This window comes from Rissa tridactyla, chromosome 1 (genome assembly GCF_028500815.1).
Source record: "Rissa tridactyla isolate bRisTri1 chromosome 1, bRisTri1.patW.cur.20221130, whole genome shotgun sequence".
Lineage (NCBI taxonomy): Eukaryota > Metazoa > Chordata > Aves > Charadriiformes > Laridae > Rissa > Rissa tridactyla.
Genome location: NC_071466.1, coordinates 5,825,994 through 5,842,222, shown reverse-complemented (window position 1 = coordinate 5,842,222; position 16,229 = coordinate 5,825,994). Strand labels below are relative to the sequence as shown.

Sequence of the window (16,229 nt, the reverse complement as noted above, 5' to 3'; positions counted from 1 at the left end):
GTGTGCCTTACATGTCTAAAGACTGTCTGAAATGCTGCTTGTCCTGGTTTAACCCCAGCTGGCAACTAAACACCACGCTGCCACTCGCTCGCTCCCCCCCGGTGGGATCGGGGAGAGAATCACAAGAGTAAAACTGAGAGAACTCATGGGTTGAGATAAAGACAGTTTAATAGGGAGAGCAAAAGCCACACGCACAAGCAAAGCAAAACAAGGAATTCATTCACCGCTTCCCATCGGCAGGCAGGTGTTCAGCCATCTCCAGGAAAGCAGGGCTCCATCACGCCTAACAGTTACTTGGGAAGACAAAATGTCGTAACACCGAACATACCCCGCTTCCTCCTTCTTCCCCTAGCTTTATACACTGAGCATGATGTCATATGGCATGGAATATCCCTTTGGACAGTTGGGGTCAACTGTCCCGGCTCTGTCTCCTCCCAACTTCTTATGCCCCCCCCCCCAGCCTACTTGCTAGAGGGGTGGTGTGAGGAGAAGAAAAGGCCTTGACTCTGTGTAAGCACTGCTCAGCAATAACACATCCCTGTGTTATCGACACTGCTTCCAGCACAAAAACAAAACAGAGCCCCATACTAGCTACTATGAAGGAAATTAACTCTACTCCAGCCAAAACCAGCACGTTGCGCAAGCTGATGGTAGTGGGGACACGTTGTTCATTACGAAGTACGAGTTACTGCTTGTGCTAAGGTGGCACCTGGAGGCTGCAAACAGGATCAGAATCCCCATTTACGTGACAATATACTCATTACTGCCTGGTCACAGAGAAAAAGAGTGACTTTGCAGAGTAAATTCTGATTACCCGACTTCACCACCACAGTTCCACAGACCTCTCCAAGTCTAGCCAAGATCAGCATCTACAGCACTGAGCTCTTTTCCATCTACAGTTCAAAGGAAGGAGCGTGAAAATAAATCTGCAAAATCAAGCCAAATACTTCAGCAATTCATATTCTTTATGGAAAGAAACCTGCACAACAGGAAAGATGTAGCGAACTGAAGAAGATTCAGAGGACTTTGACCACGTCCCTTTATTTACCTTTTTTGAAAAGCTTTCTAAAAGGTAGGAATGGGCAAAAGCACAAGAGTATTTCAGATCACCAGTTGCCTCTTTGCCCAGCAATTCTCCCACAGACAAGCTGTCCCAGAGGTAGTGACCCCCCCCCCCCCAGTATTCTCATGCTTAGTGGGAGAAGAAAACAGGTAGAAACAGAGATATGGCAATATATAAGGGATTTCAAAAAGGGACCACATCTCATACAGCTGCCCATTCTAAAGTCAGCAAATATTATATTTAAAAAGGAATGACTCAACTGTTCTTCAAGGAGTTTGTGAGACAGCTTTGGAGACTAAATTCAATCACTAAATTGGGGGAGATTAATTTCAGCCTCTCCTGCCACCTCCGCTGAAAAGATGGATGCTGGCAAACCACCTACCTTTTTTCTGGCAGATTCTGGACCGTAGTCCAGAAGCATCCAGGATTATTCCTATCCAGCACCTTCCTAGGACACCAGACCCTGCTATGGCAGGGGGTAACAACAGTTTTCATCTTCTCTATGAAGTTACATAGAATCACAGAATGGTTCAGGTTGGAAGGGCCCTTAAAGATCATCTAGTTCCAACCCCCCTGCCATGGGCAGGGACACCTCCCACATTATCTGTGATGGAGTGGAGGGAACAGAGGGGGAAAGAGTCTCCAAAACAAGATCACAGGAGGAAAGGATTTCTGGAATCTGATTGCTACATATCACATGAAAATGCAAAAGGAGTGATGGGCAAGGTCTTAATCTTCTCTCTTGAGGGCAGCATGAGGCAAGGCTGAGCTGGAAGGCTCTGCCACTGAACACCAGACTTCCTCAGGCTACATCTCAGCATCTAACCACCCAACTGATCATCCTTGGTCAGGATAATCCTTGCCCTCACATGAAGGGATATGGTGTATTCTGGCCCATAAAGGCAAACAATAAAGGAAGACACTTTATTCACCCTGTTTGCAGAAGGATGATGTAAAGCTCTGCCATGCACTGGGCTGTTCCTAGGCAATATCATATTGTGGGAAGAGGAGAGTGAAGAATCCTACACTACTCTGCTTTTTGTCAAGGCAGCCTCCCTAATGATCATTCCAAATAGTGCAGAGTATTTGAATATAGTCTTCTAAATTTGAAATTCTTTGCACTATCGCCCTTTTAGTAGCTATGACAAAGTACATACCAAGAAACACTTGTCACGAGGAACACTAAGATCCTTCTGTCGTTTTAATAGGCTGAACCATTAATTCAAAGGTTGTTCTGTCTCCTTAGCAGGACAGTTTTAATTGCTTCAACCGCTGTTAGGGGAGATTTTTTGACCCAATTGCCCTGTCAATTGCAAAGGGAGTTATTCACAGAGCTGTTAAAGGTCACAAATGGCTTGTGGTTCTGTAACCTGTTTATCTCATGCCACAGTGGTCAGAATCTATTCAACATGGAACACAGCTTAATGATTTAATATCAAAAATCATTGATGGGTTGTAAATTAACCCATTTCACGCAATCTTGAAAGGAATGACCTGTGCTGTGAGTTTACAAATTGAGAAGATAAACTAAGTAGCATTAGATTAAACTTTGTTTAAATGAACTGGCTGTTCCATTTAGACTGGCAGCAACGGCAGGGCAACTGGGCCAAGAAACGTTCCCTCAAGAACAGGATCAAAAAAATGAAATAGTTATTCAAAGACTCTCAATAACAGAAATAGAGCTTGCAGACCAAGACAGTGTCTTACCATTGGTAGGCATCTGCGAGTCCTAATCTGTGGAACAAAAAGAAAAACTCCTGTAAGTAAAGGAACAGAGGAGATCCGCACAAGCAGCACTTGCCTGGAAGAGAATGCTACAAGAAAAGGGAGGGTCTGATGATTAAACTCAGTCCAAAAAGGAAAGGCAGGAAATTAAGGGAAGACACAATCAGTGGCTGTCAGTTCCGGTAATCAGCAGACAATCTTGAACAGATTCCTAACATGCTTCTTAAAAGGTAAAGTTTGTTTTCTCAACATACAGGGTTGATCCCAGCTTCGTGCAAAGACTTGTGCATATTCTTAATTTTAAGCATATCAGTAAGCTCTGCCTGTGAATGTTTGGAGAGTACAGGCCTGAATATTAAATTTACAATGACACACAGCCAACCTCATTTATGAGTGGGTCAACAAATCTCTTCACGTGTGTGGCTACGTGGTTCCCCTTCTGTAGGGCATAAAACCCCTGAACTCCCATAGCTTTAATAATGTGTGTCAACTTCTGTAAAACTACTAAACAAAATACTTCTTTTTCTAATTGCCACCAGCGCATCCTCTCTCCTTTTCCTGCCCTGGCAGAACCAGAGCAAAGTTGTTGGTTTTTTCTTTCTTTCTCTGAACACGAACAGAAAACACTGTAGGGCAAAGAGAGACCACTTCTCTCATCTTCAGTGCACTGCAGCTGTCTCTGACTGGGACTTGAAGAGCTTTTGTGTGAAGCGTGTCTAAGGAGACAAGAATCCCGTTCTTTATCTCTCTTAGTTATGCCGGGTGCGCAGGAAGTAGAATTTAAAAGCCTTAACAAAGTAGTTGGGCTCAGCAGATCAGATCCTGAGTACTCAAAATTGAGAAAAACACGCAAAAAGAGGTGTTATTTTTCCAGGTCATCTTCAATGCAGAGCTGTACTTCAGGGTCACTGAAGACACACCCCATTTGTAGCTTGAAATACTTCCTATGACTTTCCTGACAAACAAGAAAATCTCTTTTCAGCCTCCAAGCAGACGGCTCCTCCAGCCTCACACCTTGAGTGCTGTGGACTCTAGATCTTACTGGCAAAAATTTCAAGCGAAAAAGTGCAGCAGAGTACAAAACATTGTATTTTGTTCAGCTGAAGCATGCCTGCTGCGGGAGAGTTTGCAGGGAGAGTAACACGAAGCACAGGGAATAATATCATCCTGCCCCACAAATTGAGACCCAGCGTTCTGGTGATTTTAATTGCCCTGCGCCTTTTGGATTCATCATGCCGAAATGGATTTTCTCCACTGAGTAGATATATCTCTGTGAGCATGGGGCCGATTTAAGCAACAAATTCATTCCCAATGTGCAAATGGTGTTACTCTGGGATTAATCCTCCTCCAAATTGCTTTCCACAAGTGTATGACTGGCCCAAATGGAGACAGCTGAGTTATGAAAGGTTCTTTTGAACAATCAGAGAGGATCCAGGGAGTAATTGTCTATGGAGAATTACCCCATCCATAATGTTAATTATTGTTAACTAAACAGCAGCTTTGATATTCTGACACCGAATTTAGCCTAAAATTGCTCAAAGTCACATGATCCAGAACCAAGCAGCAGGGAAAGAGCCCATATGACACAGTACAGGTCCCAGGCACTCCCAGTGAAGCGTCCCACCAAACTGGTAGCAAAGAACCATATTCTCTGAAATGGTGCCACTGAGGCCAGCTGCATCACAGCTCGCAAAGCTTCTGACCAAAACTGCAGTTCCTCAGTTACACAACGTGATGACAAATACATCTAAGCTCTGTCTACGCAACAACTTCCACCTTCGCAAGCCACTCTCAGCCACAAAAGTCGTGAAGAAAAGGCTCGAGGATGAAGTGCCTCATATCAGACCCTGTTCCAGATAGCCCCAGCAGAGACAAGGCATTCTGCTGCCCTGGCCTCCAAGTGTAAAATAAACTTCTTCTCTGATGAGCTAAAACAGAGGGGCAGCGTGCATACCTACAACAGAAACACAAGAACTTCTTCACCAGTTAGTGATTACCTACTCAGATAAATAGATATCTCAAAGACAAAAATAGGGTTTTTAAAAATAGTATTAGTTGCCTTTCCATTCTTCCATCTTGCCAACCACTGAGAGCCGCTGAAACAGTCTCTTGGTTGGATTAGTCTCCTGGCACCTGTGGGTTTTCCGTACCTCTGTAAGCGTGATTCGAGGAAGGGCAGTCGCTCCTCTCTCAAACTGCCTCCACACAGCTCCCCTACTCCTGGTACGAGGAGGTCAACAGCTGCAACCTTAAAAGAAAGAAACCTAACATAAGTCATGCCACGTAGCCATACAGTCTACAGCAGAAGTACAGTTGACACCGGACGGCTGTTTGTAAAAAGCTACTGTAATTCTTTTATTGAGAGCAGGACACTTAGGTAAGCATTTGCAGATGCTTGAAAAGTCCCTTGTTGACAGGAAAAGGCCGGGAGGGAACTTCTACAATGATAAAAATCAGTAGGCCTACAGAAAACCTGAACAAGTGCAGTGACGTCCCAGACTGAGGACTTCCACTGCAGGTGGTCTGAACTGAATCCCACCAGGTTACTCCGGTGACAACCCGTGCAGGTAGGCAAGCCTGTGCTGGGTATAGAGAACCCAACAGCAGCTCACAAGGAAGCAGAGACACACGGGGAAGTTTCCTGAAGCCACCATTCCCTTAGAGTTTAAGCTGCTGTGATGCTTGTATCTTGTGTTTACCCTGTACGCCCCCATTCCTTGAGCCAGCTCTAGTGGCAATGATACCAATTGATCCACGGCACTGATGTGCTGATCCAAGTGTCAGGGTTCCAGTTTTACCACCTATGCTGTTAGGTGTGGGCTGGTTTTCTTTTCTGTTTTGTTTTGTAGTTACTTCTCTTATCCCACAGCTGAACTGTGAAACGACAGTGGCACACGGTGGGGTAGTAGCTCTTTTTAGTAGAAGCAATGTTTCGGATTGTCTCAGTTCAATTGGGAATTCACACCTTCAAAGCATGAGACTTGTGGAGGAAGAGTTTACGTCTTGTGTCCATCTACTACTTGACAACTACATGGATGGTAGATTTGAATGACAAGAGAATCACGGGCTGCTTGGAGCTATGCATTTCTAGGTATTTCACCTAGTAGTACAGAAGTCTACCAGGAAAAGAAATCACCACAAATCTGTCTTAAAGGACCTAAGCAAAAACTTAACACTATCTAACTCCTGAATCCTCCTCCTCCAGGAGGATGTGGGAATTACTTCTACAACAGGAAAATGACTGAACAGGACCTGATGGTCATGTCTTATCTTGGACTTCTGGACCGGAGGCCCAGCAGAAGACTATCCTCATCTGTCTATCTCTTGTAGGCTAAGACACACACCTAGCCAAAAAAGAGGTGGAAGCACGACCTATGGACTCACCGTGTGTTGAGGTCCATCTTCATTGTCCCGCATGTAGAAAGGTTTGAGGTCATACGGGTAGTTAATCACAAACACGGGAACGTCACCACAGTGCTTCACCAGGTACTTTTCATGTTCTGTTTGGAGGTCACAGCCCCACTGTAAAGACAAGCAAAAGGGACCTGGGATCCTGCTTCGGCGCATCCTGCCTGTGGCAAGAGACACAGCAAAATCCCTGCATAGGAGAGACGTGCAGCTTTGAATAACATGAAACCAAGCAGAGCGACCTCTCACACAGGCCACTGGGAAAATCTGCTAAGCAGCCAGAGTTTTACGGGTTTTAAGGTAGAGCAAAGCAATGAAAATAACATGGTTTAACTTTCACAGAACAGGGCTAGATCATCCCTGCATCAAGCCCAAGCATCTGGTATCAAGTCATAAAAAAAAAACAAACCACCCCAAAACAAACAAAAAAAAACCCCAAACCAAAACCCACACTCTGCATAGCTTACGGGAAACAGGCACCTATCCAAAGTCAGCTTACTCAACCCAGCAAGCCGGCCTTATTTCAGTATTACCTTTGGTATACAGAAAGCAGCTTTGCTAGGCTGACCGCTCTCTTCCCTGCTGTGTCCTGTTACATGCTCCATTAATTCCCACTTAGGAAAACCCAGCATCCTATTAACCAATTCTTTGTTATCAGAAGCCTTGAAAATTTGCAATGTCCTTCACTTCTCCTTTCTTCCAGTGACATTACAAATTCTGTGGCTTTTGCCTAGGGCCCTCCAGTCCATTATACGATGTGCAAAGAATACTGGGGAGTGAAAGGGGAAGAGGGGAACAGATATTCTGCAGACTCTCCTCGTGTGAAAATAACCTGAGTTTGCTGTCTCAGATCAAGGTAGTACAGATACAGGATTTGAAGATCTACACCCACTTGTACACAGAGACGAGACAGCTACCCAACTGGCTACGAAGGTGGCTTCAGCCAGAGGGTTATCTTCCTCAAAGCATCAGAATGAGATAAAGATTAATCAGTGTACACATGAGATGAGCACCACCAGGAACGTTCTCCCTACCGGTGTGTGTGTTTGAAATTGGGCAAAATACGATTTTTAGAAAACCATAATCTAACAGTGTTAGAAAGACTAGCGTGTGGCTTTTTTTCCCAGTCAACATCTATGCTTTGGAAAGACAAGGGATTCCCTTTACCTACATCTAGATGATGTGGTATTTTGACATGGTTTTGGCTATTAGTCCTTGTCAAACTTTTGATGCCATCCTAATATCATTCCTTTATTTGAGGACTATCAGAGCAGCTCTCCTTAGATGATTGCTACTGAATCCACAACACACTCAGCACTCCTTGCACATGGGAAAAAGAAGCTTCTTTGCTAAAGCCTTGGTCTTTCAGCAGCAGACTCATCACTTCCTTTCCTTCAAATGTTACGTGTTCTTCTGCTACACCTCACTCCTCACGCTGCTCCCATTTCGACCCCAAAGGGCAAAAGTTATACCTGGGTGTGCTGGTTTGAGCGACACAAGACTAATTTCTCTTCTAATGCTTGTGAAAACTGCACTTTTAGAAGACTCTAGTGTCTGACTTCGTGAAAATATTTACTTTATAGCCAGCTAGGCTATGTTGGATTCAAAGTCTCGGTGTTTTCAAGCCTTGCCAGGTGCAGGGATGAGGAGGAGCAAGGCCTGGGCACTTGACCCAGGCTGGCCAACAGGATCATTTCATACCATGAACGTCATTCAATATAAATTAGAAAGTTTGCTGCGTGGTCTCTCTCCCCCTTGATGGCGGCAGTCCAGAGAACTCCTTGCCCTGGTGCCGGACCCCTGAGCCCTTTCCTTCCTCCCGAAGCCGCAGCGCTCGCAGTGTCCCACATTTGCCATCCCTGCTGGGAGTGCACAGCATCCTGCTGATGGAATTGGCTGAGTATATATAATCCTTATGTATTTTCTATTGGTATCAGGATTGATACTGGTTCTTTAGTATTAGTAATGTTAATTATTTAATCTTATCCTATTAAATCTATTCATATTTCAACCCTTCCGTTTCTTTCTTTTAACTTGATTCCCCTTCCTGGGTGGGGAGGGGTCACTGGGTGAGAGAATAATTGTCTAAACGACAATAAATTGTTATGAGTTTCTCAAACCATAACAGTGGGTCACAGCTGAGCAAGCACCCCAGGAGGCAGATGATAACCTGCGAGAAGTAACAACTCTCGTGGTATCGGAAAGAGAGAAAGGAGATCAACCAAAGTTCAGGCTGGCTGCGGACATGAACGGCCACAGGGACAAGCCACCGGGCACCTACCTACCTCTGGCTTGAAAGTGAAAGTTTGAGAAGCTCGCTTCAAAGTTTCCACTGCTTCATTGTAGGAAATTCTGCAAGAGGGGAGGGGGAAAAAAAAAAAAAAAAGTCTTTAGGATAACTATGAAAGGAATAACAAGAAAGTTTACTGGCTAAGTGCCGCACTGGAAAATTAAGGAGGCATTTCCCCACCACCATGCCAATTTGTGCTGTGATGTCAGACTTCCCAGCAATGCTTTTTTGGACAGAAACCAAACCCCATTTTATATGGCAAGAACCCTGTGTCTTCCTGCGCCTCAGCAACATGCAGTGCAGGAAGCGCGAAGCTCCCAAGACACTTCTGTATTATTGCAATGTTGCATTGCACTCAGAAGTGAGGTCTATAGAGAACTGCTTCATAGAAATGTGGGGTTTTTTTAAGAAAACAACGTGCCGTCGTTGGCATAGCTCCAACAACAGAGAGCTACTGTTCAGGATGGTGTGAGGTAAAAATAACAGCCCAGCGCACAAAGGGCTTGCAGCTCAAACATTTTCATTTTACTTTGCAAAAACCGAGAGATTTATTTGCAGCACTGTTTCTCTACTCCTCTGACAGATCTGAGAGCAGATTCTCCAATGACTTCCTGGAATTGGAGGCCTGTAACTAGCACTGTTCCCCAGGGGTCAGTTCTGGCTCCAGTCTTATTCAACAGAGTCATCAATGACCTGGATGAGGGGACAGAGTGTACCCTCAGCACGTTTGCTGATGACACAAAACTGGGAGGAGGGGGTGACACACCAGAAGGCTGTGCTGTCATTCAGCGAGACCTGGACAGGCTGGAGAGTTGGTCAGAGCGGAACCTAATGAAGTTGAACCAGCGCAAGTGTAGAGTCCTGCACTGAGGGAGGAAGAACCCCACGCACCAGTCCAGGTTAGGGGCCAAACTGCTGGAAAGCAGCTCTGCAGAGAGGGACCTGGGAGTCCTGGTGGACAAGCTGACCATGAGCCAGCAATGTGCCCTTGTGGCCAAGAAGGCCAATGGTCTCCTGGGGTACATTAAAAATACCATGGTCGACAGGTTGAGGGACGTCATCCTCCCCCTCTGCTCTGCCCTGGTGAGGCCACATCTGGAGCACCGGGTCCAGTTCTGGGCTCCCCAGTTCGAGAGAGGGAACTACTGGAGAGAGTCCAGCAGAGGCTATGAAGATGATCAGGGGATGGGAGCACCTCTCTTCTGAGGAAAGGCTGAGAGCCCTGGGGCTGTTCAGCCTGGAGAAGAGCAGACTGAGAGGGGATCTCATCAATGCTTATCAATATCTAAAGGGTGGGTGTCAGGAGAATGGGGCCAAACTCTTCTTAGTGGTGCCCAATGACAGGACAAGGGGCAACAGCCACAAACTGGAAAACAGGAAATTCCATCTCAACATGAGGGAAAAATTCCTTACTTTGAGGGTGGCAGAGCCTTGGCACAGGCTGCCCAGAGAGCTCATGGAGTCTCCTTCTCTGGAGATATTCAAAACCCGCCTGGATGTGTTTCTGTCCAACCTGCTCTGGGTGACCCTGCTCTGGCAGCGGATTGGACTGGATGGTCTCCAGAGGTCCCTTCCAACCCCTACCATTCTGTGATTCCACCAGGACAAAAGAATGGCATCGTGGCAGAGGAAACAAGAAGTGCAGTGAAAGATGCTGCAGGTTTGATAACTGGAAATCAAGACTCAATATAAGATACTTTTGCTGACAAGTTTTCCATACACCAAGCAAATGTTGTGGACAGAGAAAAGAAAGAATGACGTCACCATAGTAATTTAATCTCTCTGTATCATTGACTAAATCCAACTATAATCCAAATTCCCTAAAGAGCACGAGCTCTTTACACCCAGCTACGAGGTTTCACTAACACAGGGAAGGCTTCTGGAGGAAATAACTTGGGAAGGAATATATGGCTCCACGTGTTTGGGTTATGCAAGGCCAAGGTCCAAATGAGGTGTATCACTGCCACAGGTTCAACGCATGTAACTGATGTAAGCCAGGAATGCCCCCGATCTGCCAGCAGTTGAAGAAAGAGACAGAGAGGGAGAGATGGGCTGACTCGTTTTATTTTTTCCTTGGACCATGGGAGAAGCTGAGTTCAACTCTGTCCTTTCAGGAATACCAGTTAGGTCCAAAGAGAGAAGGACTGATACAGGGAGATAGTGACTTCACCGAAGGCTCCCGCTGTGTCTGTGCAAGCACAAGGCCCAGAGAGGATTTATCATGAATGATCCTGTTGCCCAAGCATGGCTGTAGCTGCTTAACAGGAAAACCAGTGCTGGGCTGAGCAGCCCTACAATGTTCTGTGGGATGAGTAAAGAGCACCGCTATTTGAAGAGAGCGCCAAGACCAAAGAAGAGGAGGTATATTCTTGGGGGCCAAGGAGAAAAACGAACCCCCTTCAGCTCTTTAGCACACAAAGAACTGGGAAAAGGAGTTGCACTAGCAATGGGGAATAGAAAACCGAATAGGATTTTTAAATATCAAAAAATAGTTTCATAAAAAGAGAGCCACTGGAGTGGAAGTGTGAAGGAAGGCAGAGCACCAAAGCCAAAACCAAGCAAGACAGCGAGCAAACCACTGCACAGGTTCATGCTGGAAGGGGGATACCCTTATAGAAAGAGGATCTTGTCTAGGGAAGCAAAAGCCAAAGGCAAGGGGATTCAGGTACCAGTCTCATGCAGAGATGAAAGGGCAACGGGTGAACAGTACAAAGGGAACTGCAGTTCATGCTCTTTTGGAGACGTTATGCTAACCCAGAAGACATTGAGCTGAGAAAGAAAAAGAACATATACAAAACAGGAACTCTTTCCCCAAAAGCCCTCTTCCAGATCATTTTGAAATAGAAGTACTTACGTCACAAATTTGTTCTTCAGCATTTGTTCCAACCTGTCCTTGGTCAAAACAAGAGAAAATAAAAATGTAAAGCTACTCTTAAGGATTCAGGAGCCCAGAGTAAACTCAGAATAGCCACTGCCCTCTAAGTTTTAATTTATAGGTCCGCATTGCGATGTAGATATGGGTCAAAATCCACTCCTGGCCGTTCAGTGCTAAAAGGGTACCCGACTATTGGAGCTGATTATTCAGAGGCTACTAGATGATGCGTGTCCTCTCCTGTTGGCCTGAACAATCACTTAAGCTCGGGCCGACTTTTAGTTCTTCACAGTTTGTTAACATAGGACAACACAGTAAAAAAAAACCAAATAAAAAATTAAGCCTCCCTATAGCCAAGAGCCCCCAAAATGCATAACAGGATTGCAGCTCTTTCTTGTCACATTTATTACCTTCTGGGCAGGAGCTATGTGTTTATGAAAAAGCTCAACATCATGAGGACATCTGGAGAGCACAGTGCTTGTTGCCGTCTTGAAAAGATCTTCCATAACCTAAGAGAGAAAACAGGAGCGCAAGAAAAATTAACACTGCTTAGATGTCCCAGACTATAAATAAAACACGGTACACATCAGCCAAAGGGTCCAGAAGGAGCTTCTGTCCTTCTGCACGGTTAGACTGCATAAGAGGATACCAGCTTGCTAATGCTCCTAAGTAGCAGGCTTGCTCAGTAGCTGAAGAGGCTGGGAACCTTTGTTTCTACTATGGGTTTAGGGCTTCAGTGTCCGCTGATGGCCTCAGTATCTTCAGTCAGGTATCTCCAGGGGAAAAAAAGCACAGCTAAAATATTCAAGCAACAGCCAGACACAAATACACACATTACAACCATTCGCAATGACAGGTCTCAGTTTAATTTTTAGTGAGGAGTCTGTCCTGAAATGAGCAATTCTGGTTTTCTGCTTTGTTCTTAGAAGAGGCAGAACTAAAGAAGAGGAGAAGAAACTTGCACTGTGTAGAGCCTACCCATCAAACAGATCCCAGCTAAAGAGACTTTGCGCAGTAAAATGAGTAGAGAGCTACAGCAGAGGATTCATTAATGCAGGGACGTTTGCGAAACTAAAAAAAGATGTGGTTTCATTTCCCTAAACTAATGTGGATTAGCTAAATGACATTATCATCCAATTTGTATACACTTATCCAGTAAAATGGGCTTCACCCATGAAGAAAGTAAAATGCTATTTTGATTCTAAACTAAATAAAAAAAAAAAAAAAGCCCCCACGTGGGATGCCACTACATTTTGATCAACCCGTTTTAAGAGTAATTTTCCCTTTTGGTTAAGCAAAGCTGACCATCTGAGACACTTGTTGTGCAGATTAAGAGTTCCCATGACTCCTTGTAGCCTCACGCCCAGCACAAAGCAGGCAGCTGATACCTGTGTAGTACTGGTGATCCCAAATCTTCACAATCAACCTCCTTATTCTCATCTCCTTTGGAAGGAAAAGAGCAATGCAGCAGGGCTGCACGTCATCTCAGCCTGGAATAGGACCAGGTTTTTCCCAACACGCACCACCTCTGGAAGTCCTGGCACATTCCTGGGTTTTTTTTTCTGTGAGCATACCAACTGCTTCATTCGTTGCAGCTAGGTGAGTAGCAGTCCCTAGACCCTGCAAAGTCCAGGGGACGCTAACTGTGAAAAGAAGAACCTGATGTTCAGCCAGCAGATCTGAGGAAGAGGCAGGTCTCTGCCTTGCAAGGAACCAGATCTTACAGGGTAAGAGGAACAAAAGGCACAGAAAAGAAGAAGCTGGTCTACTGACACTGCCAAGATGAGATTTCAGGCACGTTGTTCAAATTCTCATGTTTAGAATGTTCTTCATCATCTGTCCCAAACTGCTGAAACACTGCTCTGAGCTGATGAACGATCTCTGCATTCCACCAGCCCAGAGAAGCTGGTAAATCAGCCCATTTTGACTCCTCTGGAGCCAAACTCGGCCTTCAGACTCCTGCATCAATCCGGGCCCTCTGTTTAAAACGGGAAGATCCAAATAAAGGAACAGCATTATCATATGCAGATGAAGAGTTTTACCCCTACTGGTACTCAAACTCGGAGGAAATGAAAAGCTAGCGTTCCTGCTGCTGAGTGGCAAATAACCAAACAGTCAGCTTTGAACTGCCTTCAAAGTAGCTAGAAAAAGGCTTATGCAAATGAAATTAGAAAACTTCTTGGCAATTCATCTGGTTTCACCAGGCAGAGAGAAGGGATTTTACATTAAGCTTCCTCTTTCTAGAAAATGAAAGTATCATCTGGTTTCAGAAAACCATGTTGTTTAATTAGCACTTTTTTTCCCCCCTCGCTGTGCGATAAAGTAACAATTAGGTTCCCACAGCATTCAACATAAGCAGCTTCCTCTTGTGGAAAAAAAGATGTGGGTGGTATGGGAAAAAACAATCTGAGAAATATTTCCAGGTTTGCGACTGAGGTTTTATCCTGGCAAGAGAGACAGACACGTGGGTCATGCGTTGGCTTCCTCGTTGCTCGTATTTATGCCAAATGTGTACTAGGCACGAACAGTGGAGGGAAAAAAGAAAAGGGGAGAAAAAGAAAAGAAAAAGCTCTCCAGCTGAGAAGTTATGGCTTTAAGCAGATAACATAATGAAGGACTAGAAAGCAGGCTATATGAAAAATGAGCGGAGAAGGACAACCTGCTGGTTTGAGGGAACGCGTGAGCTGGAGATATAGGCCAAGTGATTGGTCCGAATGTATTTTGTAAGAAACATGTCTGATAGGAGACTTACACAGGGAAAAAGCCATGGGAATCACAGCAAGTGGCTCTTCTCAGAGGTGGGACTCTTTGTGTCCAAAAGCCCGTTAATTTGGTTGCTTCATGGAACAGATCCTCCTCAGTGCCATCACACGGCACATGCAGGAGAACAGGGTGATCAGGCCCAGTCAGCATGGGTTTGTGAAGGGCAGGTCATGCCTATCAAACCTAATGCCCTTCTATGATAAGGTGACCCACCTAGTGGATGAGGGAAAAGCTGTGGATGTTATCTAACTGGATTTTTGCAAAGCTTTTGACACTGTTTCCCACAGCATTCTCCTGGAGAAACTGGCTGCTCATGGCCTGGACAGGTGTACCCTTCACTGGGTAAAAAACTGGCTGGATGGCCGTGCCCAGAGAGTGGTGGTAAATGGAGTTAAATCCAGTTGGTGTCCGGTCACGAGTGGTGTCCCCCAGGGCTCGGTGCTGGGGCCGGTTCTCTTTAATATCTTTATCAATGATCTGGATGAAGGGATCGAATGCACCCTCAGTAAGTTCGCAGATGACACTAAGCTGGGCGGGCGTGTTGATCTGCTTGAGGGGAGGTTGGCTCTGCAGAGGGATCGGGACAGGCTGGACCGATGGGCTGAGGCCAATGGTGTGAGGTTCAACAAGGCCAAGGGCCGGGTCCTGCACTTGGGTCACAACAACCCCATGCAGCGCTACAGGATTGGGGCAGAGTGGCTGGAAAGCTGCCCGGCAGAAAAGGACCTGGGGGTGTTGGTTGACAGCCGGCTGAATATGAGCCAGCAGTGTGCCCAGGTGGCCAAGAAGGCCAACAGCATCCTAGCCTGTATCAGGAAGAGTGTGGTGAGCCGGACTAGGGAAGTGATCATCCCCCTGTACTGGGCACTGGTGAGGCCCCACCTCGAGTACCGCGTTCAGTTTTGGGCCCCTCGCTACAAGAGGGACATTGAGGTGTTGGAGCGTGTCCAGAGAAGGGCTACAAAGCTGGTGAGGGGTCTGGAGGACAAACCTTATGAAGAACAACTGAGGGAGCTGGGGTTGTTTAGCCTGGAGAAGAGGAGGCTGAGGGGAGACCTTATCACCCTCTACAACTACCTGAAAGGAGGTTGTAGAGAGATGGGGGCTGACCTCTTCTCCCTGGTGACAAGTGACAGGACGAGAGGAAATGAGTTCAAGTTACATCAGGGGAGGTTTAGATCGGATATTAGAAAACATTTTTTCACTGAAAGGGTTATTAAACGTTGGAATAGGCTGCCCAGGGCGGTGGTGGATTCACCATCCCTGGAGGTGTTTAAAAAAAGGGTAGATGGAGCACTTAGGGACATGGTTTAGAAGTGGCTTTTGTCAGGGTAGGTTAAAGGTTGGACTCGATGATCTTAAAGGTCCCTTCCAACCTCAGCAATTCTATGACGCATAATAAAAATGTAGAAATTGCGCTGGTAGGAGGGTAGAGGTAAAAGCTCTGCCTTCTCCCTCATCCCTCCCAGCCTTTATCTCTTGATTTTCATCCCTTGAAGAAGTTCAGCAGTATCAGTCCCGGCCCTCCCCTGTGTTGCTGTGGAACCGAATGGTTAACTGATTTTGATCAGGTGCAGGTCCCAACTGTATTGTTCAATTTTAATCTGGGTATTTTCATACTGCAACTTATCCTCTTCCCAAATAAAATCATGATCAGAGTTCAAACAGAGGGAAACATCAACAAAAACGCGGTAAATGTCAGCAGCGGCAACTGAAGGTGCAGTGCACTACAAAAAGGGTTCAAATCATCATCTGTATCACACAAGACACTTTCAGAAAAAAATCACAAAAAGGATTTTTGTTTATGCATTTACCTGGGACATGCATATGGATGCAGTGTAGATCACAGGGTATTTACATATGAAACATTCACGAAGTGGACCATTATTTCTCACCTTCATGCTTGCTCACACACGCCGGACGTGTGCGCACATATACAGACAGACAGAGGGGAGATTCGCGTCTCATCTTGGTCATAAAGTCTCCTCTCTCAGCTATATAACCAACAGCTCAGGACCCGCTCTAGAGAGATGCTGTTGTTATGAAAGGAAGGAGACTCTGGTCTGTCAGATCACTGCTTCACTGACCATCAAAGCTGAACAATAAAT

At 45.6% G+C, this 16,229-nt stretch overlaps 1 protein-coding gene across 4 annotated transcripts in view; it reads right to left on the bottom strand.

The window, feature by feature from the left end:
• Nucleotides 1-16,229, bottom strand: part of NARS2 (asparaginyl-tRNA synthetase 2, mitochondrial) — a 58,570-nt gene that overhangs the window by 6,209 nt on the left and 36,132 nt on the right. For 2 of the 4 annotated variants that reach the window (XM_054181151.1, XM_054181132.1), the window contains 6 exons: nt 11,769-11,867; nt 11,341-11,378; nt 8,482-8,548; nt 6,173-6,310; nt 4,939-5,036; nt 2,771-2,797 (listed from right to left, as the gene is read on the bottom strand). In XM_054181151.1, coding sequence (XP_054037126.1) covers nt 2,771-2,797; nt 4,939-5,036; nt 6,173-6,310; nt 8,482-8,548; nt 11,341-11,378; nt 11,769-11,867 — 467 coding nt within the window. Of the gene's footprint in view, nt 1-2,770; nt 2,798-4,938; nt 5,037-6,172; nt 6,311-8,481; nt 8,549-11,340; nt 11,386-11,768; nt 11,868-16,229 lie in introns of all 4 variants that reach the window. The other 2 variants (XM_054181121.1, XM_054181141.1) reach the window with 2 other exon arrangements.